Source organism: Pygoscelis adeliae, unplaced genomic scaffold (assembly GCF_000699105.1).
Source record: "Pygoscelis adeliae isolate BGI_AS28 unplaced genomic scaffold, ASM69910v1 Scaffold187, whole genome shotgun sequence".
In the NCBI taxonomy this organism is placed as follows: Eukaryota; Metazoa; Chordata; class Aves; order Sphenisciformes; family Spheniscidae; genus Pygoscelis; species Pygoscelis adeliae.
In genome coordinates this window covers 477,366-501,054 of record NW_008825103.1, presented here as the reverse complement: position 1 = coordinate 501,054, position 23,689 = coordinate 477,366, and the positions used below count along the sequence as shown (strand labels likewise).

Here is a 23,689-nt window from a genome sequence, read left to right as displayed (position 1 = left end):
ATCTAAAAATAAATTAATAAATCATCCACTTTACTAATCATCCGAGTGTGTGTCAAAAATAAATGCTCTTTACTTAATGGAAAATATGGCTGTCTGCAGCAGGGAAACAGCCAGCTGTCTGTAGTGTTAAAGGCAGGGGAGCTGTGCCAGAGGGCAAGATCCCCGTTGCCAAAGTGTCTCTGCAGTACATATGGGAGGAAGCTGTGCCGTTTGCTTTCATTCCTGCGCAATCCCATCCGCTCTTGCTTGGTTTTGAGAATGCAAAGGGATGTCCCTAACTCTAGTTGCGTGTTGGAAAGAAAGCTTGTGGAGGCACCAGGCAAGAGGAAGCTGCCTGCTATTTTGCTGTAGCAGGTTACATGTGTGCAAAGCAAACAGTATCTGATAACAAACCACTTCAGGTACACAATATTTGAATCCAAACTAAGGGTCAATTTGTGGTTGCTTGTTCATGAGTTGCCAGTCATTCAGGACCTAATTCATCTCTGAGCATGCTTCCTTTGAAGTGACATCAGGAATTAATTTGACTAATAAACTCCATAAACCAGTGACCTGAGCAATGCTGGGGAAGCATTGTTTGTTTTACTCTCTGATGTGTCTCAAGGCTCTGTCATATCCACCCCCTTTGCTTTTATATTAATTTTCAGCACTAAGCTGGTGGTTAGGGTAGGTGACAGGCTTGGAGCTGCTGTTTTCCTCTTCTTGTTATTGTTTTGCTGAATGACCTGGGGCAAGTCAATTTATTGAAATTGGCGGGAGATTTTCAGTACATGTAGACAGGTTTTGGATGAGGCCCATTATTACCCTGTTCTCCCTGTTCAGGAGAAATGCCTGAAATGTAGTATTGAAGTGCATCTCTAAAGATCTTTGCTGTGATTCACTAGCACAAAAACAGTCTTAATTTTATTAAATCAGCTAGATTGAAAATTAGCCTTGTCCCTCTGGAAGGCTGATCAGAATGGACACATCTGCGCACTTTTCCACTCCTGCAGCAGTCAGGAGGGGAAAAGCAGTGGTCGGCTCATTTAAAAATTGATAGTGAGACATGGTCTCTGCAGAGCAGGATCTTTGAGCAGAAGATACCAAGCCAGGACCCATCAAAACCTTTTCACGTTGCGAGACTTCAGCTTAATAAGCTCTGCATTCACTTCTGTGGAGATTTCGGCACTGCCCTTTTATTTCTCAGCACCAAATGTACCGTTCTGCATTGACCTATATAGCGAGATGTAAGGTGGGTGCATCAGAAGCAGTCAGGTCAGCTTGGTTTTCAGCCGCAGTGAATCAGTCTGCCTGAAAATGCCAGATGAAAAGCAAGACAGCTAACCGCTTGTTTGCCTTGCCCCACTGTAGTGAAGCACCACACTGGGGATGTAACTCTTTTCTCATTGGCCCTTTAGGTCTTTCCAAGTCTTTCACCTATCTTCCTTGGTTGAAAATAGCCAGGGATGATATGGGGTGGGGAACAGGGAGCTAGCGCCCAGGCAGTGGAGGTGACATGCACAGCTTTCTGCTCTTTGCATCCTGCTTTTCCTGCTTTAAATCCAACCATCATATCTCACTGACAGACAGATTTTGAAAAATCACATAATCGGAAGTGATACTGTTGTTTATTGCTACAAAACAGTATTTCAGGTATTTGTGGGTTTGTGAGTTTAACACAAGACTGAGGTAATGGAAAAATAAGATCAGTCTGAGGAAACCCCTTGAAGTTTCCAAAGGGTTTGTAGCTGGGCTATCTTGGCTTACACCTAAACCAAACATGCCTGTGTTTTCTCCTCCAGATTCTAATGACAAATGTTGCTCCTGTGGTCCTTGCTTTGTTTTGTGTTTTTTTTTTTTTGCCTAAGAGAAAGCTAAGAAAGCTTCTTGCACAAGATTTCTGCAGAAGACCTGTACTCCTTTAGGGATTTGACCCCTATCACACATTTTCTGCTGGAGGAAGTGCTGCTCTTCACCTTGCCCCACTCCGAGTGTCCATATGACAAGACTCCTGCATGCTATGATCTGATTTCTGTTGTTACCTCTGCCCTGGATCTCAGCCTCTTTACCCATGAGCAAGTTTCCGACACCAGCTAGCCTTTAATAACAAGCACTAATAGAGGCTTTGCCTCCAGAGCTGCACCATAGAAAGGGGAGAGGTCTCTGCTTGTGCATTTGTACTAATCCTGAAATACTACAGAGCAGCAAATTCCCCCGTTTGTTTGTTTTTTCCCCTCCAGACTATCCCCAATCCATGACTCCTCTAGCACATAGCTGTTTTTTCATCACGGCTGTTGTTCACGAACAAGGACATACCATTTTACTCTCTCTCCTAGATGCAGGCACAAATGAGGCAACAGCAAAAACCTCAAACCACACCCCCCACAGCCGTGCAAGGGCAGAAGCTGGGCTCTCTCACCCCTCCGTCCTCCCCCAAGACGCAGCGTGCAGGACACAGGAGGATTCTGAGCGATGTGACCCATAGTGCGGTTTTTGGGGTTCCAGCCAGCAAGTCTACCCAGCTCCTGCAGGCGGCTGCTGCTGAAGCCAGTCTCAACAAGTCCAAGTAGGTGGCTGCTCACTTGGTGTCAAAGGGTATAGAGGGAGGGGATAGATGAGGCTCTTCAGAGATTTCCTAGGCAAAGCTTTGGGATGAAGGTAGGCAGCAAAATCTGTGGTCTAAATGAGCCTTTGCCTTCCCAAGACCACAGTTTAGGGCTTGGCAGAAAGTTGCTGAAAGAATTCCCCAAGGGCAGAAGTCCTCCTGAGTGCTTCCATGCTCCCCAAAAGCTAAGCAAACAGGGCCTTCCTCTGGATTATAAAAGCTAGTGTCGTTTCAGCTGTTCCACCAGTAGCCCTGGTGCATGCTTCACCCTTGCTGCTTAGCATCAGCGCTTCCCCAGGAGTACTTGCTAGCTCACTTTTATAGTGTCTACAGGCAGGAAGCCTCCACATGGGCAGAAAACTGTTTCAAATGGGATGCTTGTGATGCTTGTTTCAATCCCTGACACCAGGACGCTCAACCAGATTATGAGTAGATAAGGCTAAGTGATCCCAGCTTTCTGGGCATGCAAGTACAATAACTTGTGCTGAGTGTTTTAAGTAGGAAGTAATTATAATGCAGTAGCTTGGACCAGCTCATAGTGCTGGCCAGAGGATTTCAGATGGGTTATTAATGACTGTTGTTTGGTTGGGATGATCACATCCAGATCTGCTTCCACCACACCCTCGGGTTCCCCAAGGACCTCACAGCAGAATGTCTACAACCCGCCCGATGTCTCCACGTGGAATCCGTTTGATGATGATAACTTCTCCAAACTCACAGCTGAGGAGCTGCTGAACAAGGACTTTGCAAAGCTAGGTGACGGTAGGTTCATGGAGATGGTTCAATACCAGCCTGCTCTCAAAATGGAAGATAGCATGGAATAGTGATGCTTTTGGTCAGATGCTGCTGGGGTTCTCTCATATTATCATGATCCTGTGCCTGTAAGAGCTAAATCCTTCCAATCTCCCTTCTCTATCCCTGTCCTCTTTGCTGAGCAATTGCAATTAAATGAGCATGATCCTCAAAGGGAGAGGTACTAACTGCTTTTAAAGTGGCCTTGATCAGTTCGTTGTAGAAGCTTCAGTTTAAACTCTGCGTCATCTGCAAGTTATGATTTGCAGGAAGGGGCTTGAGTCACATACTGAAATAGCGTCCTAAAAATCTAGGTAAGTGGGCAACCTTCAGAATGGAAGTTTTTCTTCTAAATCTGCATCTGGCATTTCAGGGAAAGCTCCAGAAAAGATGGGCAGTTCCACTGAGAACTTGATTCCTGGTTTCCAGCCGGCTTCATCTGCAGCCCAACCGGATGCATTTGGTGGCTCTTCCTTCACTGCTGGATCAGGTGAGATTATGAATATGTCCTACAGGGCAATGCCCTGGACAGCACTGCAGAAAAATGGCAACTCTTTGTCATAGCCTCTTTAAAGGGAAGGTAAAACTGATATAAATTGAGCTGGGCCTTGGCACTGAGAACTGTAGGATAGGGTTGGCACTTCGGTAAAGAAGGGAAGGTAGGAACGGCACATGTACTTGTCACAGTTGGGTAGTAGAGACAGGAGGCACTGTCTATAGGCAGAGGTGAGGCTTTTGGTGAAGGAAGAAACTAAGTGAACCCTTTAAGTTCACAAGAAAGCTTCTTAACATGTTGAAGTTCCATACAGCTCATAATTAGAAGCAAAATATGTAGCATGTAATAAGGGAATTGGACTCAGAGACATTGATGAGACATGCTGCAGGATATTCCTTGCCTGCAGTTGTTAGGCTGTATGAAGAAGGAGAGGAGCAGGGATAATAACATCTCTGCTGCAGAATGAGGAGAAGAGCAGAGACAGGAGTGAGCAGGGAAAATCCTCAGAGGAGAGCACAGTTAGAAGTTTTGCGCTGGCTGTGCTGTCTGGGTCCAGAGGCAGGGAGTCCTTGGCTGGTCTAAGGAGCTTTTCTGCAGAGGCCTCTGCATGCGAGACCTTGTCTGGTGTCTCCTTTGGTACCAAGGTTTTGCCATGAGCAGCCCCTTCTATGCTGAAAAAACTTGGTGAGTGCTGCTGCTTGTTTCTACTTCTTCAGCATCAGTTGTCACTGAATGCAGCAAAGACCTGCCAAGCACAGTATTGGAAAACTGCTTCCAGGAGCCCTAAATGCAAGTAATCCTCTCCCCCGTCTTATGCAGCCATTGTTACTGGTGACAAATGCAACTGTGTGATGCTTCCTCACTGTGAAGCGCACCAACCCTTGGTGAGAGGAGTCCTGGGAAGAGATTGGAGAATCCTTTGTGGGGCAAGAAGTGACAAATCCATTTATGCTTATTTCTATTTATAAAAAGAGATTTACAGGAGCTTATAACTGAGCTTGGTATTGTTGGCTCTTACCTGAGAAGTAAGGAGTTGAAGTCCATGATGCAAGAGTGCTCTAGGGGGTTGCCACCTGAGTTTGTCCAGCTGTTCAGTGCCCTGTGAACAGTTTACGATGTTCCATCAGCCTTCGTGGAGTGATGTTGAGTAGCAGCAGCTCCAGATTCAGCTGTAACATACCTTCTGCAGAGCCTGAGAAGCATCTGCATGTTCTGGGCTTTCCGGATGCTGTAGCACGTTCAATTCTTTTAGCAGTTTTCTTTAAAATGTGCCCTTTGACTCTCCTGTCCTGCGGTTTGGCATAGGAGGGTGTCTTAGAAATTTTCTCAGTGCTGACGCTGGGCTGGGCACTTCTAGCCCTTTTCTTTTTCTTTCCTCATAGATATGAGCCTGTCTAAGCCTGTCTGATGCAAGATGCTGTATCTTTTATTTCAGGCAAAGAGGCCCACATGGGGGCTGGCCTGCTGTGTGTCCTTTGTTAAGGCATTTCACCTTTTGTGCCGCTGTAAAGCAAGATAATAGTGCTTCCCTTTCAAGGAATGTTTTGAGATCTGTGGGTTAAATTGTGTTGGAGAGCTATGTGGTAATAGTTGTTCATTTGTGTTTTGGTTGTTTTTTTTTTTTCCTTTTCACTAGCAACATAAACTTGTTCTGAGCGTGCATGTGTGTGGTGGTGTTGTCAGGCCATAGCTTGGACTCTGTAATATTGAGCTGTGCCTGTGCTGAGATTTTGCTCGATGCTTTCTGCTTTTCTCTCTTCTCTGTTTCACTCTGCCTTTTCTCTTCCTGGTTACCAGCTGAAAAAACGAAAGACATTCTGAGTTTGGACACTAGCCCTCCTCTTCTGACTGTGCCTGATCCTTTCATTCCTCTCCCATTATCCGACACGCCAGGTAACCGGAACTGAGTTTATGGAGGGGGGCAGATTTGTCATTTATTTTGTACTTTTAATCTTCCAGTTCTATTTCTAGGCACACCTGAAATCCTGGGCCTTAGTCAATGGTGCTGGGCGCTGACAAGCTCTGCTGAACTCGGTGGTAGTAATGATGTGTAGCGCTTTCTGCCATTGAATATCTGTGTGGTGGTGGGAGCGATGCTGAGCACAAGAGCCCTTAGTTTTCATGGCAGACCCTGGGGCTACCATATTGTTTCTAATGCCAACAATGTTGGTGTCTTTAAAGGTTCAGTATTCAAAGCCAAAAATAATCACTGGGTAGCCTAAGCCATTTTCAAATTGGTCTCCAACTTTGAAATTGTAGTTTTTATTACTGTTAATCTTTCTTTCCCTGAAGAGTCAGTGTTTCTTTGGCTTCTGAGGTGTATTGCAAATGCATGCTTCATGTGAAGCACAAGTTAACATGTAACCTTTTCTGATTTGGCAAAATTTTCTAGTGCAGTTGGTAGCAATTTCCATTTACTTTGCAGTACTACTTAAAAGTCTTTCCTGTGTACACATTTCTGACTGTAGCAGCCAACAGTTTTTAGCACAAGATTATGTAAGTGCTTAGGAGCTTATTTGCAAATCAGTGGGATTTGGAATATGGGAATGTTTTTATCTTGGAGTTTCTCTAAGCCCTCTGGTAAATGTGTGTGGCAGGTCCCTTCTTGTCAGCTAGCCCCAGAGGACAAGTGCTTGTTACAGCTCTCATCCTTGTCCTCAGCTCAAGCTGTGTATCGCTGGTGGTTTGACAGTAAAGGACCCAAGCTTCAAAACGATGTGCTTGTAAAGATGGCATCTCTCCATGGAAAGTTAAGCAATTCAGGAAAAAAAAAACACCCTATTTTTTCCATAACTGTGTGGAACTTGCTTCCTTCTGGTTGGTGCTCAAAGAGCACGAGAAATGTGTTTTGGTGCAAAAAGGGATTTTACTCATAAATGCTGCAGTTTGAGAGAAGAAGCAGAACTTACAGCCTTTCTCCCCTATGTGAGTGCTTGCCAGGAGCTGACCTGCCCAGCTATAATTTGAAAAGAACCTACAGAAGGCAGATGACTGCACATTTTTCTCCCCCCAGCCCCCCCCGCCAAATGCTATTGGAAGCATTGGTTTTCCTGACTTGAAGTCTGTCAGCCCAGACTACTGTTTAATTCTCTGCCAGTGTGCTCAACACATACAGTTGCACACCAAGACGGTTCTTTTCCTTATTGCCTATTGCATTTTGATATAGCACAACCATATGAAGCAGCAGTTGCAGCCTTAGCTGTGGGAGCTCTGAAATTCTTTATAGTACAGAAACCATTGCGGAGAAATTGCCTTTCAACCCTGCCCTCGGGTGCAAATAATCAGAGCAGCAGTTTCTGCAGTTTTTGTGGTGCCAGGTTGCTCGTCCCACAAATCTGTCTCTGACCGGTTGGGTATCTTTGCAGGCAGGTGCTAAACCTTCTTTTGCTAATCTCTCTGGTGGCATGTGTCTGGTCCTATTGAGTTCAGTCGATCTCCTTCCAGGGGGGCAAAGCGGGGGGCAAGGGCATGCAGGAGATCTGGCTTTGTTGGCTTCCTGCAGGTTCCTGCAAAGACGTCTCTGATTTATTTTTGTTTTTAACATAAAATTTGAGGCCAGGAGCTCATGAATGTTTTCAAAGACCAGAGCTACAGACTTATCCTTAGCTTTGAAAACTGAGAGGGGTTGTCTGTGCTTGTAAATTCAATAGAAAAGATAAAAATCCTGGATTTGGACTCAGGTTATCAAGGTGTGTGTCTATCATACAGAACAGAGTCATCTTTGTTCTTCTGTGTCTGCATTACCTGTGCAGAAACATCCCCACAGCAAGCAGAGAAGGCTTGGACGTGAGGGATGTGCTGACTTGTGTGTGAAAGGCATTCTTTAGGTGTGCCCCTTGGGTCAGTAGAGCTGGGATTGACTTTAGTCTCTTAGTGTATCAGCATCTCCAGTTGCACATCTCCAGGCTGCCTTAGTTTTGTGCAGAAGCAGCTGAATTTCTTCGAATGCCTGCTAAATATTTGCTTTCTGTTTGGAATATTTTTATTTCTGAGAAAACCTTGATAGCGAATCCCATTGCTTTGAAAACACTTTATGTCTGTCTTTTTATAGACTGGGAGCATGCATAACCCTTTCAGAAGTAAAAGCGTGAGCCTTTTACCCCTTGGTTACAAGAGCAGTGTTGTTCAGGAAGGCTTTCAGTACAGGCATAAGTGAGGCTTTTATTTGGTATTTTCCCTATTTGTCATACAGAGCCAGTTTTGTCAGCTCTCTGCGCTCTAAACCTGTGACAGCTGAGGGTCTGGCTGAGAGCTCAGCATCTTTTTTTTTTGCTTAAGCCACAAACTTGCTCCCTTTGGTGGTACCTGAGAGTGCAGGTGGCATCGCTTGAATGTTGGCCAGAGACCTCCTTGGGCTTTCCCACCTTTCCTCTGGATGCTCAGGACGGATGAGCCTTTCTATCACAGATTCCCGAGAAACAAGTAAATGATGCTTAACGCATGACAAATAGCCGTAGGGTGCATTCCCAGACAGCCTAAATATGTTCAAATGGAGGAGCGCGCTGCCATGGAGCTACAGCCCAGAGATGTGGCTTTAAGTATGACTGCTTGCTTGTAGGTTTACAAAAAGCGAGACCACGCTTTTGGTTCTGTGTAGTCAGTTAAATGTGTGCAGCAAAGAGAAACCTTGGACAGCAGGTTCTAGCAGACTATCCTGTTTGCGTGGATCACAGCGCTGGAGATGTGTAATATCCTAGAGGAGGTTGTTTTTCATTTGTTGTGGGTAACAAGCTTCTCAGTAAGTGCTTCTAGAGAAGAGGTAATGTAGCACCCTAGAGAAGGCAGAAATACCAGCCCTGGACAATAATCAAGTGGAAGTAGAAGGGTTTTCAGTATATTCCTCCTTCTCCAATGCATAATGGCTGCAGTTCTTAATGGAATTGTAACTAGTAAGAGGAGCTGGCAAGAGTGATGTAAAAATATGGCAAAACGTCTGTTAAAATAAGGGAGAATTAAATATTCATGCTGAAAACACTTCTCCTTGTACATGTGTAGGAAAGTGAGCCAAGTTCTTCTTAATAAGCTTATTGCAGGCTTCACTGCTGATTAATCATAATGGAGTATTTGATCAGAATGGTAATTTTTCTGCTACGTGTGGCTACGTCTATCAGTATGAATTGAGCTCGTACGAGCATGGGAGGCTAAATTTTGCACAGGGTATTCTGGAGACCTGAAATTAAACTGAATTATGAAGCTTCAAGACAAATCTTGCCCTTTGTCATTGAGGCTTCACTCCATGAGTAGTCCCCAAGTCCAGGGTTTTTATGCCCGTTATGTACAGTAGGTTTTGTTTCTTTTGACTTCAGTTCTATTGGCGTGAATGGACTTTGGACTCAATTCTGAAAACCTGCTTTGCAGAAGTATTTAATGAGAGGTTTGACCCAGAGCCTGTGAATACTTCAGCTTTAGCCCATGACCCTTATTAACTGCTGAAATTGAAATGCTTAAGTGCTGTCTTGACGTAGTTACCCGCACTCTTCAGTCAGCAAGAGTCATCTTAGTGTCAGGAAAGGGTTTAGATACATCCTCTTGACTCTAGAAACGTCTGTCAGATAAACAAGTTTTTGAGTAAGTAAAGAGTGGACCCAGTGAAATGCCCTCTCAGATACTGCCAAAAATATTCCTTTCCAATTGTTGAGGGGTTTGTTTGGGGCGAGAGGGGGGTGTCTCCTTCTTGCTCTAGTTCCAGATAAATATTCTTCTCTCAGGTACCCTGTGCTATCAGCAGTCCTGGCTTATTCTCTCCTCTCTGCAGAAGAGGAGGGAGATGAGGTGGTGGGTGTGGGTCCTTGGCAGCAGGGCAAGCAAGGAGAAGTTGTTGAGCAGCAGCACTGAGGTGTAAGAGCTGAGAAAGAGCAGCTCTGCTCCTCCCTGTTACTGGATGGAGGACAAACTCCCCCGTGCTGTCGATTGCACCGCACTGATTCATGTGTGTGCGCAGGGTGGTGGTGGTAGTGGTGGCCTCTCTGCATCAGTACTGAGTAGAATGCTGTCTCTGCACAATGAGTCAATCTTTTTTTTACCCCCTTTCAAAACAGAATGGATCATTCTTTGCGAATTTACACAACCATTTACTCCCTGCAATAATTCAGCATCTTAGCTGCAGCTGAGAGACAAATGTGTCTTTAGTGTAGTTAGTTATTTGTTTGAAGAACAGCAACACCAAGCAGCTCCTGTGACATTGTCTTGGCCATAACAGAAAGTGAGGTAAGAGAAATTCCGTGTCCGGCACAGCTAAGTAAACATGCAGACAGAGCTGGGGAAGGAACCACGGGCCAAGAAAGCACGCCTGTGCCATCTGGGCACACACTGGATTCTCATTCTTGATGAAAAGGCAAACAGCGTTGCTTATTAAAGAGTCGTTATGATGTTGGAGTTCTCTGTGGCTTTTAAATAGCACTTTAAGGATGATGTTTGCCTTTTTATTTCCTTCAGATACCCACGGACTTGTGTGTTTTTATGTTAGCCTGAGAGGATGCTTATCAGGGCTAACAAAACAGATAACTTGCAGTGCAATTTCAAAACAAAATGCGTCCACACCCTTGGCCTGTTTCTAGAGCTAGCTATCAAAAATATGTGGCCCTGATAACCATTCCTCCTATTTTGGCTTCAAAAATAGGAGTTTTAAGCAAAACTGGATTTTTCTCATTGTATTCTAATCTATGGCCTTCAGGATCTGGGTTTCCAAGCTTTCTCTGCAGGGTGCTAAAGCAGCGTTGCAAGCTGGAGGTGAGTTTCAGGCTATTGCAACGTTTGAAGAACTGGAAATGGGAAAGAATTGTGAAGTGTGGAGATCAGATTGCTGAAGCTGGCAGTTTCTAGCACATGGAAACATGAGCTAGGACTCAAACCATTGACATCCCTGTCAAAACTGCTTTTCAGCTGCTTTAACAGGGCTACTATTACTAATGTAGGAGGGCTCTTTTATTTTTTTGGCACAAAATAATTGATGAAATTTTTTTAATCGGCGTATCTCTCTCTACCCCAGGCCCATAAATTCTGGGAAGATAACTGTATGCCCCCCTATGTCAGGGTGATTATAACAACTGTAAAAGAAAAACTGTATTTCTAATAAGAACTTATATTTGTACCAAGATGACACATTGAGATAAAGTAATTGCAGACGTGCACAAACACATATTGATGTGTACTAACGATTTGAGTTTACATCTTGAGTTGGGAAAATGCAAAAGGGATCTGCTCATCTAGTAACCCGATGGATTAATTGCCGTATTATTAACTGAGAGCATAATATGGTGTTTTGATGATTTGGAGCAACAAAGCCGATGGACCACTGGAATCCCAACTAAATGAGCATAAATAGCATCTAGTGTTGTTTCCATCTGGGTTCTGAGTTTGATCTGAAGGGATATTAGCTGACAAATATTTGAGGTCTTGAAAGTTAAACTAAAATTGCTGGATTTTGATGATCTCTTTAAGAGCCACTGTGAAATGTTGTCCTGCTATTCTCCATGGTGATTACAAAGTCATGTGCATGTGTGTTTAAAGCATGCCAATTGCTATATTTTTTTTCTTCTCTTTCTATTTGTGCTATATAAGAAACAATTCCATTTGACAGAAACTCCATTAGGGAGGTTAAAGTCCAGTGCCTTCCCTTGATTAGTCAAAGTCCTCTGTTGCTGAATAGTGTGCAGGGCTTCCTTTAATCTTTAATACTTGATTAATCAATAGGCAGAAATCTTCCTGAGTGACTAATCTATACCTACCTTGGTAATTTGCCTTCCCACTCGCAGCACAGTTGACTTGGCAGGATTTTTACAACCTTGTCTTTCTTTCTCAGTTGACATCCGAAGAAAAGAACTCTGCTGTGTGCTCTATTGAATTGTCTTTCTTTTTGCTATTCCTCCGCAGTACATGAGTGAGTAACGTTCTTACTGTGTGCGGTGCCTGGCTGGTGGACTTCTTTGGCTTTGAGATGTTGCATCCTGATTGTTCAGTGTGTTACCAACGTATGACAGATCTTTGCCCTCTGTTGCCTTTTTAACTTGCAAGTTTCTCAGGAATCTTTTTATTCTTTCTCATAGCCTGCTCTAACTGAAAACCCGTTTGCCTCCCTTGTCTCTCGATTTATATTTTTTTCATAATTCTAGTCCTTCTTAAAATGCTTTCTGCATATACTTTGTCGCTTAACGGGTAAATCGCCAAGTATAAATGCAGCATGCCAACTTGTAGTCTTTGGCAGCGGTGGTGTTGCAGATGCAAAGTCTGTGCAAATTGACTAATTGTAAATCTCAAAAATCAGATTTCTGCATGTGTTGGAAAAGAAGGGATATGAAGAAAAAGGTCAAAATTTTCTTACTGGATTGTCCAAAGCTGTGCTTCTCAACCTACGCATTGCTGATCTTGCTTTCTTGTCCCATGATATAAATCCATAGTTAATTCTGCTGATGCTAAATGGCATTACTTCCTTCTTATGTTGGTGCAAATCAGAGGAAAGGTTCTTGCTTTCATTCCTGGAGGAAGTGATTTGGTTTTCCAGTCTCTGAAGCTACCAACATCTGCCATTTGGGGATGCCTCTGGAAGCTGTTAGCTGTAGGCTCTTGATTTGCTTTTTCTGCAATGTGTTTTGCTTACTCCGACTATGACAGGAAACAATCAGTAATTTCTTACTGTGAGGAACTGGGAACTTAGGAAGAAAGTGAAACATTCGTCTAAAGGCTGCAGTATGTGGTTGGGCTTTAGCTCTGGAACGGGTTGATAGGGTACTTTTTAATCCTCCCTGCATGCTTTTAAGCTTAGCCACCTTCTTAAGACTTGCTAATGAATCTTGCTTACTCAGCCAGCAGCCTTACTAGCTGATGCAAAACCATAGCAAACTTGCTGCCATCCTGTCAGGACTGAAAATGGGCAAAGTAGAAAACCCAACAGAGAATGAAATAGCAATGGTCAGATCAATCCTGAACCTGAATCAACCTTACTTTCCCTGTGACCTGGAAAGCATCTGGCAGATTTTTCGGTAGGCTGTCTGGGGAAGAGAATGCCTCCAAGAGGCAGCCTCATGTGGGAGCACAGTTATCGATTAAGGCACATGTTTCCCAGCTTGTGATTGTGTGCCCACATGCCTGGGGAGTCACAAGAAGCTGGTACTGTAGTGGCAAAGCATCTCTCTTGTTTTTTCTCCAGTAGAATATCTTTGCTAAGGGGGTGGCAGATGGGAGAGGGTGTTCTAGAGAAGTCCATACCCGAGGCTGTAGCCTTCATCTCTTTCTGCAAATAGCAGATACGTGCTGCGTGCCATTTGCTTTATTGGTGGAGTCTGTTGTGCAGTTGATGATCACTTCACATATGTGTGACTTGGAACAGTTGTGTTTGTACAGGTAAGAGAAACGAGACTAGTTTATCCTAGTTTTTCCTCTTGTTGCACTGCTGTATTTCTTACTCATTCAAATTACTTAGCATTGCTGGCTTCTCACCATCTCAACCATGACTTCACTTGCAGGTGAATCAGCTTTTCTCTTGGAAATTAAAATTAAACTTCTGCTAGAGAATTCCCTTGGTAGCAGGACCCAAAATGCAGTTCAGTATTATGAGAGAGACTGTTTTTTCTTTCTAGGTCTGCAGATAGTTAAACTGCAGCTGCCTAATGTTCATGCGCAGGGAAACAGTCTAGTGTGCAGAAGATACGCTCCTTGAGTTACTGCTTTGATTATTGGAGCTGTGGTGAAGCAGAGGCTTAAGAGCTGGGTTTATTTGCCACTGCAAAGGCATATAGTCTTGGACTTGAATGTCTGATGTAGATTCAGAAAAACTTCCTTTAGCACACGTGGGTTTTTAATAAGCATGTTGTGTTAAAAAGACCAAACCTAACTCTTGTAGAGAAGGTATTCCTGCTAACTAATGCAGAACCGTGGATTTCTCTGGGCCTTCACTAACTTTTCCTCTGCTCCTAGTTGAATGTGAATTTCCCACCACTTAAAACAACTGCTGTTCCTTTACTTTATCTCTTATTCCTACAGGTTAGTACAAGATGCAACACAAAACAGAAACCAGGGAAATGAACTGCTTGGCCTCGAAAAAGACTGAGGCATCTGACTTTTTGTTACTTTTGGTATCTCCTTTCCCATTCATCCTGACACCTTCTTGTTTTTGTTGAACTTCTCAGCCTCACTCAAAAGGGATGAAGTTCCTTTTAATCATGCCCTAAGAGATGCAGTGGCTACCTGTAACAGTGTTGGCAGATCAGCACCAACAATGAAGGAAACAAGAAAGGAGATCTCGTGAGACAAGTAACAAAATAAGACAAAGAACCACTGACAGTCTAAAGCTTTGCATAAAACCAGTTGAGCCCAGGGGACAGGAGGGAAAACTAACATGTAGGGAGAAGAACACCATGTTTATTCTCATAATTTCTGTGTGTTTAAAAAGTGTGGCTGAGCTCAATAGGCAACTTCCTAGTACCTGACCAAGAGGTAGTTCCACTGTGTTAAATGGAAAATCTGCAGTAATGGAAAAGGAGGAAACTGAAAGGGTAAGGTTGAAGGAGGGAGACTTCAAGGAGCAAGGCACTTGGAAATGGGATCATAAAAGGAATGATTACTGTATATATGGGTTTGAAGATACAGGTTGATGCAAGTGCCTTGAGAAGAGCAGACAGGCCTTCTGTAAGAGTCTGCTTTAAAAGGAGTATCTCAGGCCTGAATCTCTAAAATGGGAATACATTCACAGTATATCACTTCATAGCTTACAAACTTCATCTCAAAGTAGGAGCCAAACCCAGCCTGAAAGTGCCCAATTCTGAGACAATCCATAATTTCTCCCGCAGTTATGTCCTGTGCCTTGCTATCTGGATTAACTGGTTTAAAACCCTGTTTGAGTCAGCTGTACTCTGGGCGGATACCTGTTATCTTACCGCTTCCCTTCTGGGAAAAGGAATTGAGCATGTTTCCTGTCGTCTTGTCCCCAAGTCTCTCTCCTGTGTTGTGTTATGTTTTCCCAACACACTATAATCAGTTCCACCCTTCTTAGCCCCCTCAACACCATAGCTTCAACACCTCTTTTTGTTGCCAAGCCCCTGCTCCCAGCCTCTCCATTCATCCGAGGAAAAAGCCCCTCTTTGTGCTGCTGAGAAGCCACGGATGATACCTCTGCAGTTGGGGTCCATTTTCTCTGGCAAATCTGACCTTGCAAACTGAGTATTCCTCATAGAGGTGGGAAGGTTTCAAGTATGTTCAAGGCTGCTGTTCCCATCAGGTTTTTCCTTTCAGTTGACCTTCTTTCAGGCCTTTAATGGTATAACAGCTGCCTCTTGGGTCGCTTTTTAGGTTTCTTTCCCCTCCTGGTTGCTTTAGTGTGTTGGCTTGTGAAGTTTTTCATGGGGAGTAGAATTTGTCCTGCTTTGAATAAGTAGTTCCAAAGCTGCTAGGCTATTTTATTATTTATATAGGGCAATAAAAAAGATCGATATTATTACCATGTATGTAACAGTGCAACTTAAGCTTTTCTTTGGCTTCTCAGCGTGGTAAGTCTTTTATACAGCAGTATGACAGAGCCTGTGCTTTTGTTCAGTTATGAGCACATTTTCTTTGGATAACAAATAACAACACCAGCCTTTGAACTCAAAACATAAAATATAAATGTAAAAATTTTGTAAAGGTATAACTGCGGCAGGGTCACAGCTCATTCTAATGTTAGATTATAAACGTAGTCATTTCAAGTTGTTGATTTGTCCATGTGGAGTAAATTTTATCAGTCCTGTTCTACTGAAGGTGATTACTTCTAGCAAACCCTGAAAATGTTCTTTATCTTCTTGTTCTGTGAAGAAACCCTGGTGAAAGCTAAATAATTAAGCTCATGATTGAAAACCTGGTTAGTATGATTGTGAAATCGCTCATCCACCAGATTAATAACTGAGATTAACTTTTTGCCCAGGCTATCTAAATTTCTTTGTGTGAAGGATAATGGGAACCACAGGAGTTGTACTGCTGAGAATGACATATCTGATTTGAAACCTGATAGTTGAAATAATTAATTGGTAACTAGACAGCTGTTTAACCCAAGGGCAAGTTCTGATGTCGGTACTGTAGTGTCTCAGTGATTTCTGGTTTTGCTTAAGCTCTTAAGGGCTGTAAATATTCCATTCTTGAGCAAATTAATAGGTGTTGTATACCTAGCTCTAGCATCTTGGGCTTCTGATCATAATTTCCATTTCTTCTCATTATACAAAGACTAACAAAGACCTCCTCAACATAGGAAGGCGGGAGGGGAAAAACTGCAGGTTTTCTCTTCTTTTTTTTTTTTTGTTGTTGTTGTTTTTAAATTTTCAGTGGGTCACGTTAAGCTTTTGTGCTTTGGGTAGGAGTAAAAGAACTGCATGCTATTTTACAGTGGCTCCTTAGGGAGAGCAGCGCACAGTGGGTGAGGATGTCCTCAGTTGTCTTAGATGACCATGGCCAGCTGGTGAATAGCTGCTCTCTAATATCTCTAAGTGATAGTTATTTGCACACAAAATTGTGCAGATGCTCTTCTGAGGCTGACACACTGGACTATGAGGCACTGAATCGAGCACCTGATTAATGTTGTCTTTTCTTGTGGTTTGTTTTTTTCTTTTTTTCTCTGTTGCCTTCCTTCCTCCTTTTCCCGCTTAACCCAGAAAAACTGATTGAGGGACTCAAATCTCCTGAGACTGCGCTTCTGCTCCCTGATATCCTGCCTCTCGCTGACCCCTTCGGTAGCACGTCAGATGCTGTGAATGGTAAAAATAAACTTAGGGTGCCTCCTCCCCTCTGTCTTACATGGCATGTCTTGTCCCGCATGATAACTCTGCGTGTTTACCCCCACTGGGCTCTCAAAACAGCTGCTGATGTTGGTGAAACACAATGTGATAGGAAGTTATGGATTATGCTGAGACAGATCTGCCTTTTCCCCATGAGACTAGCATCTGAACAGCAAAGACTTGGTATTTGCATTTAAAATCTAGGCTTACCGATTTGGCACAATAACATGGCATGGTTGTGGCTTGTGTGTTCTTCCGGTCTTGGTAGAAGAAAGTTAACTGTTGACTGAAGGAGAAGATGCAAAAAAATCCCTCCATTTCTGCTAAAGAGTTTGTGTGTAACCATGGCCCAGGCACTGAGCCTGTCTGTCTCTCTGTCGACCCTCAGCAGGATGAGGAGGACAGCATTGCCTTTGACCTGGGGCATATGCTGAGAATAAACGTGCTAGGCTGCGATAAGCCCAGACGCAACAGGCTCCAGGCAGTATAAAGATTTTGGATTGTTGCAGAATCATATGTTGATCTACTTGCCAAATGTGCTAAAGACTAATAATTGCAGGCTGCCGTTAGTTGCAATCGGCTGCTTTTGTGATTTTGGGTCCCAGGCAGGGTCTCCTGGTTGCAACCTTGTAGCTTTGAATAGAAAGGTAGGAAATGAGTCACCTTAATAGCAAGACTTTTTCTCTCCCTTTTGCAATTTCTGGCAGTTGTCTGAATAATCTTAGATAATGATCCTGCAAATCTGAGACACACACTGCTATGCAAACAAAAATATTCAATAGTATCTCTTAGGTTGACCAGCTAGACCATTTCTGGTCCTAGCATTTGAGTGGATCCTTGTTCTTTAATTTAACTTCTTGGTCATTACCTTGATGTTGGTCCTTGAAGAAGAGACGCAGACAAGCATTATACCTGGCGGGTATGACCGTGACAGTTATCTTCCGTGTCTCTCCCTCTCCCCTTTATGGTATCTATAAAAACAAATCTTTCTATCCAGCCTTTGTAAACATCTCCTTCTGTATCCCCATAATGGACACCAACATTAGATGATACTGGGGACTGGTGTTTTCAATAAGATGTTGAATTCCAAAACTTGATCAACTCTTTGCTCCACTGGGCACTCAAAATGGGAAAAAAAAAGATCCCATGTCCTGGCTTTTTACAAGCTTGACTGGGAATATGCGAAGGACTCCACAGTAGGTACTGTAATAATCTGTTACTTCTGATGCAAGGGGACTCCTTAAAGGTCAGTGTTCGCCTTTTGCTGGAAAAGGATCTTGCAAAAGCTTGTAGTTATTTGCCCAGCCCCAGGCCTTCTGCTTGGCTGCAGGGCAGGCATTATTAACCTCCCATTCCACCCCCTGGATATTTCAAATTGGGCTCACACAAATTTAAATAAATAAATAAAACACAGAAAAACTCAAACCCAACAAACACCAATGTGTTACAGTCTTCTCTTGTGACTAAATTAACACCGATCTAACTTCAGCCTCTTCTTGTGGCCAGCATAGCTGGTGTATTAAAGGGTCACTAAAGGATTCAGACAACTGCCGCCTTGGTTCCTACTTATGCTGTGTCTTGCAAACTAACTTCTGCCTTCTTCTCTGCTCTGGTATTTTGTATGTTTGGAAAGGAAAACCTGACGTAGCTGTTGAGAGTCTCATACCGGGCCTCGAGGCTCCATTGCCCCAGCGCCTTGTGTCACAGACTGAGTCGGTTGCCTCCAACAGAACAGGTTGGTGAGGCAGGAGGGTGTTGGGGGGGGGGCAGGGATGCATCGTACCGGTGTGGGCCATGTAAATCAGAAAGCGCTGTCCTCTTGAACGTAATCATCTCTTCTCTCGATGCTTTTCCCACCAGTGTAAATTAGGCTTGCTTGTGTGTCTTGTAAGTGGATGCTGCATGGTTCCTTGAAGGTCAGTATTACATGTCTCTTTGTGAAGAACAATACAGTATTCCTTCAGCCCACCGTTACAGATCTGTAGGTGCCAGAGTATTGCTCTGATGAAGTGTCTTTGAAATCTGGAGCAGTCACTGATTTTTTTGTCTGTTCCATTGGGGTGTGGTAGTAAGCAATTCATGTCCCTTTCTTACTATGAAGGCCTTGATCTGGCCACTTTCGCAGCAGATGACTCGACATCTTTTCAGAGGTCTCTTGTGAAACAGCCAGTGCACTTAGTTTTGCCAGAGAGTCCCTGCAACTCACTTTCCCTCCCCACGCTCCCCTTCACTCCCCCTACTTTAACCTGTCACTTGTGTGGGATTTCGTTGTTATATACTTTGCTTTAGAGGGCAGTTAGCCCCAGAGAATGTTATATGTTGCAGTAAGAAATGTTTTCCATCACAAAAAATGGTAGCTTTTGTGCTGGCTTTGCATCAAAGCTCTGTTCGTACGCTAAGCGGACGGGAACGGGAATGTGAGAATATGAGCTTAACAGTGTTTGTGTCCTGTTTAATGCTGCCTTGCGGCCTTTGGATGTTAACCTGGATTCAGACTCTCTCACTGGGGAAGACTCTCTGCTTGACTGTTCTCTGCTTTCTAACCCTGCTGCTGACCTCTTGGATGAGTTTGCTCCCGTAGCTTTCGCAGCTCAACCTCACAAAGGTAAACTGTCCCTTTGTCTCTAACACCTAATCGGCCCTGGGACTCGGTCTTTAGCTACTGTGAAGTGAAGCTGATACTGGTTTACACAAGAGATGCTCTGACCTGTGTTCTAGTGGTGTGGGTTTGTTTTTTTTTTCCGCAAGCCATTGTTTTGTTTTCTTCCCAAGCTGGTGAAACTTGGAATGCACATTGAGGTACTAAGGGAAGAATATAGATAAAAGTATTCAGCTTGACTGTAAAGACAAGGTTTGTCAAGACAGTGGCATCTTCCATGAAACAGGGATACAGCAGAAGGGGTACAGTAGGCTTAAAGGGTAGGCTTTTGTATGCAACCCTTCAGGTTTGTAAGCGAATGCAATCTGGTTTTGCTTTTTGCACATGGGATTTAAGACTGCTTTTATGCTGCATGATTAATTCTGGAAGGGAGCCTGATATTCATCTAGACTGGTGTGTCAGGTTTTTGAAACAAAAGGAATTTTTTTTGGTTTATCAGAGTTAGCATCCATAGCATGTAACTGAGCTCTTTCAGATCTGAAGAATTTCTCCTTTTCAGAGGTTATCAGGAGTAGGTTCTTGAGTCAAACTGCAGTGTCACAGCAAATACAAATGAAAGTCTGAGTGCAATATCCAATTGAAAAATAGAAGAGTTTCACAGTAACACAAAAAAGCAGAGCTGCAGAAGAGAAGTAGACCATGTGTGGTAATTCCTAAGAGCTGCAGATCAGCCCTTGCAGTACATCAGTATTTGAGCTTGAGTGGAATTGTGGAAATACTGTGCCGTGATCAGAGTTCTGTTCTCTTTCCACTGACAAGCAAGAGTAGAGGACCCTGGGAAGCTGGGTCCTAACTCAGATGGCTTTTTTCGCCAAGCCGGAGAGCATCCAGCTGAAATCTGGGCCCTCTCCATGCAGTGTGACTGGAGCAGTGGCACTGGAATAGTTTGAAGAGCTATCAGCTGGAGTGCGACTTGCGCGGTGAGCTTTTCCTGCTCTGTTCTGGCACGTCCCTATTACAGACTAAAGCAGTTGTGAACAGTGCATGTGACCCTTGGGGACAATGCCAAATGTTAGCGGATGACTCTCCCGTAAGCCAAGCTTGTAGTGAATATTGGGTAATGCACATCCACCTGGGTGGGAGGGAAGACCAGGACTCCTGTGCTAATTATTGCCTGGAAAAGAAAGGCCCAGAGCACAAATGCTAACTACTGGGTGCCCCTTGATGATGGGTTTTGCTTAGCTCATTTGGTGAGTATCCCTATAGCAACAGAAAATGATCTGTCCTCAGAGGAATCGCTGTAAAAACAGTCTGTAATCAATTTTTACACTTGATGGCACTTCAAAATGAGTTTGTGTTTTTCACAGAGCTTTTGGGTTTAAACAAGCAGTTGTTCTAATTGCTCATTGCTATAATACACTTCCATGCCACTTTATTTTGAGTAAATGGCTTGAAATGTATGTCGAGCAGTTATTACTCCATGTCCAGAACATAGCAAAGCCAAAACATTGTTGGTGTGACTTAATGAGAAAATGAATTAATAGATTTCTGCATGACTTCTCCCAGGCTGCCCTGCTGTTCCTTCTGGGATGAGAAAGGCTCACATTTGATGAGGAAAGTGAGACTTCTATTAGCAGGAGGGTGGGGGGGGCCAAAATATTAAAATCTTCCAAAACTCATTTGTGGCTTCTTTCCAAACCCTGCTTTTATAGCTCTGGGTGTAGTCATTAACTGTACATCTGTCTTAATCTTTTTGTGTTTGCTTTGTTTATCCAGTCCTGGCTTTGGTGATGTAAAGCACCTGTGGGGCAGATGCTGCTGTCCATGGGTATAATCAAGCCCGTGGAACTGCAACGCTGCAAGTTATCAGTGGGACTGGGAGGACTCAAAAAAGCAGCCATGGTCTGGGCATGGATTGATGCTCCAGTCATGCCATATCATCCTCTCCTTTGTGCTTTACTAGGCTGTTTTCTGGCCTCCAAATTTTTTGCTTTGCCTTCAGGATTCCTTAATTTGCGTTTGCTGAATACAGCACTGAGCTGTGTGTATGTGAGAGGGGAGTATTCTTCTACTTACGGTGCTACATAGTCACTAAGGCGAGCTCAAGCACTTTTGAAGTTTTGCCCAAATAGAGACACTTGCCAGCCTTTCCCTCTCCTTAGGAAACATAGTCCATAATTGAACAGTGCTCCTTCAGTAGCTGCTTGTACAGCAAACTCCAGAGCTATGAGCAATCGTATGTATAAATGAAGTGAAATGGAAATAGGATGCTTGCAAAGGCTCCCAGGTAGGTTGAGAAGAGCCACAAATAAATAACTCCAGAGACAGAGTGATGACAAGATGAGACTGTCCGTTAAGATGAAACGTCTTTGTGTTTTTTGACACTTTACAGGCTAGTCTCCTATAAAATTTGTGGGTTTTTTCTGGGTCTAATCTTCCGGAGGACAGTGTATTTCCACAAGTGGTTTCTTGCATCATCTCACCCAAAACCTGTTAGCATATTTGTCAGCGTTAGGTAAAAAGCTTTTATTCTTGATAGGAGTCAAACAGGAATGTTCCTGTTCATTGGAAACCATCGACTTGTACATGTCCTTGCTTAGGCTTTCAGAAATATTTCAGGTAGTAATTGAGAACCAGACTTTGGAAGGTATTTTAGGTATCTAAAGTAACAAGTAGTGATGCACAGCGAGAGTGTGAAAGTCCCTAAAGGTATGTAATTGCCTGATAAGGCAGATAAATGTCTCATCTGCTGTGGAGATTGTTGAAAGTGCCTCCCACCAAGTGTCTAACTGCAGTTGACGTGGTTTGAAATCAATGGAATTATGTGCCAGAACTGCTCTAGGGGCCTTTAAAAAAAAAAAAAAAAATCTCTCTCAGTATCTAGTTACATCTTCAGACATTTAAACTGCTTGGAAATCTGACTTCATATTGCGCTTCTTGTTTTATCACTGTAGGTGAAAGCTCAGGGGTTTTGTCTCACGTAGATGACTGGAATTTCTTCTGTGTTGGTTTTTTTTTTTCCCCCAGCCTTTTCTTCTCCCTGTGCATGAGAGCTGGTAACTGGAGAGCCAGATTGCTCTCTCAAACCATACTAATATCTGACAGCCACTGGATGATGACAAAGAATACCTTCAATCCTTGGGAGCTTAAGCCCCAGGCTTTTACCACAGCTTTGAACTATGCCAATTGTTAAGCCTTCAGATTGGCCAAATTTTATTTTGGTTCTCGTGACTTGGCTTGCGTTTTGTTTTGTTTTTTCACCTCCACTTTTGTATTTAATTGTGTCTCTCACTTCTTACCTTTTTTACCAAAGACTTACCAATTTTATTTCACCTCTTAAACGAAACTCCTGCTTCTAAACCCTGTCTCTGAAAGCATAAAGATGTTCTAACACTTCTTAGGAATTCTAACCAGCCTTCTCTGCTGTCTTTGCTTCTTTACCTCTGTTTCTCCTTTATGCTGCAGAAGATACTAACCTGATATCAGGCTTTGATGCTCCTGAGGGCTCTGAAAAAGTGACAGAAGATGAGTTTGACCCAATTCCAGTGTTGATATCCAAAAATTCACAAGGTAAGCCAGGATTCGGGGGTGAAAAAGGGAAGGAAAAAAGGAAAAGTTCTGGGGCAGTACAGCACATGTGAAGTAATTAAAATCGTAAACTGTAAGATACTGTCATTGTAGTATTCAGTGAGCTTAGTCTTTCTCTGATTTATATTGGCCTTGAAATTTCTCTAGATTCCTTTTGTGAGAAGATTGCATGTCCAAAAAGATAATAGACGTGCAAGCATCTTTAGGTCCCATGAAGTAATTTCTACCAGTCTGCCAGGTAGGGCACACAAATACTTCTGTGGCTAAAGTGCAATGGAGAACTGCGTTCTCTGACATTCTTGTTTACTGTTCAAGCCAACGGAACAGGAGGTTCTTTGACTTTTAGGTGAACTTGGCATGAGGCATAAGAAAGGGAGATGATGATAATCCTTTATAACTCTGAATCTGAAAGTGAGTTTTTTCACTTCTGACTGATGTCTTTCAAAGGCGCTTGTGGGAACTGAGTGTGACAAGTTTGGTACACGGTACCCACCTCCTTTGAAGAGCTTTGAGCAGTCAGAGTCCTTAGGACACAGACTGGAAAGTTTCTCCTTTTACAGCATTCCTGTCATCCAGATCACATTAACGTGGATCTTCGCAAACAGTTTCAGTCTTATGTAGGGTTAAGTCTAAGAAGCAGCACTGTTTCCTTAAAAGAAATAATAGTGCTGCATTTTGTAGCTCCTGTAGGGACAGAAGTAGGCAGCGTTTTGCAGTCTGGTCAGTCAAATAGGTCTTCTCTCTGCAGTCACGCCATTGAAAGGTTTTGATTACAGCTTTCAATATGCTAGCATAGGTTTAAAAACATACTCCACGGCTCCCTTTTTTTTGGTTTGGTTTTGTTGGGTTTGGGTTTTTTTTTTTTAGTTTGATGTCAACTTTTTTAAGGAAGTCAA

The 23,689-nt window shown here is 43.3% G+C and overlaps 2 protein-coding genes across 2 annotated transcripts in view; both read left to right on the top strand.

The window, feature by feature from the left end:
- AAK1 (AP2 associated kinase 1) overlaps window positions 1-23,689 on the top strand; it is a 73,785-nt gene that overhangs the window by 45,995 nt on the left and 4,101 nt on the right. Inside the window, exons 13-20 of the mRNA XM_009327196.1 lie at window positions 2,316-2,545; window positions 3,189-3,346; window positions 3,750-3,866; window positions 5,670-5,765; window positions 16,484-16,585; window positions 18,240-18,341; window positions 19,101-19,211; window positions 22,671-22,775. Of these exons, the coding sequence (XP_009325471.1) occupies window positions 2,316-2,545; window positions 3,189-3,346; window positions 3,750-3,866; window positions 5,670-5,765; window positions 16,484-16,585; window positions 18,240-18,341; window positions 19,101-19,211; window positions 22,671-22,775 (1,021 nt within the window). The remainder of the gene's footprint in view (window positions 1-2,315; window positions 2,546-3,188; window positions 3,347-3,749; window positions 3,867-5,669; window positions 5,766-16,483; window positions 16,586-18,239; window positions 18,342-19,100; window positions 19,212-22,670; window positions 22,776-23,689) is intronic.
- The window catches only part of LOC103919670 (uncharacterized protein FLJ45252-like), a 17,229-nt gene continuing 9,953 nt past the window's right edge, over window positions 16,414-23,689 (top strand). Inside the window, exons 1-3 of the mRNA XM_009327214.1 lie at window positions 16,414-16,585; window positions 18,240-18,341; window positions 22,671-22,775. The gene's annotated coding sequence lies outside the window, so the exon portion shown is untranslated. The remainder of the gene's footprint in view (window positions 16,586-18,239; window positions 18,342-22,670; window positions 22,776-23,689) is intronic.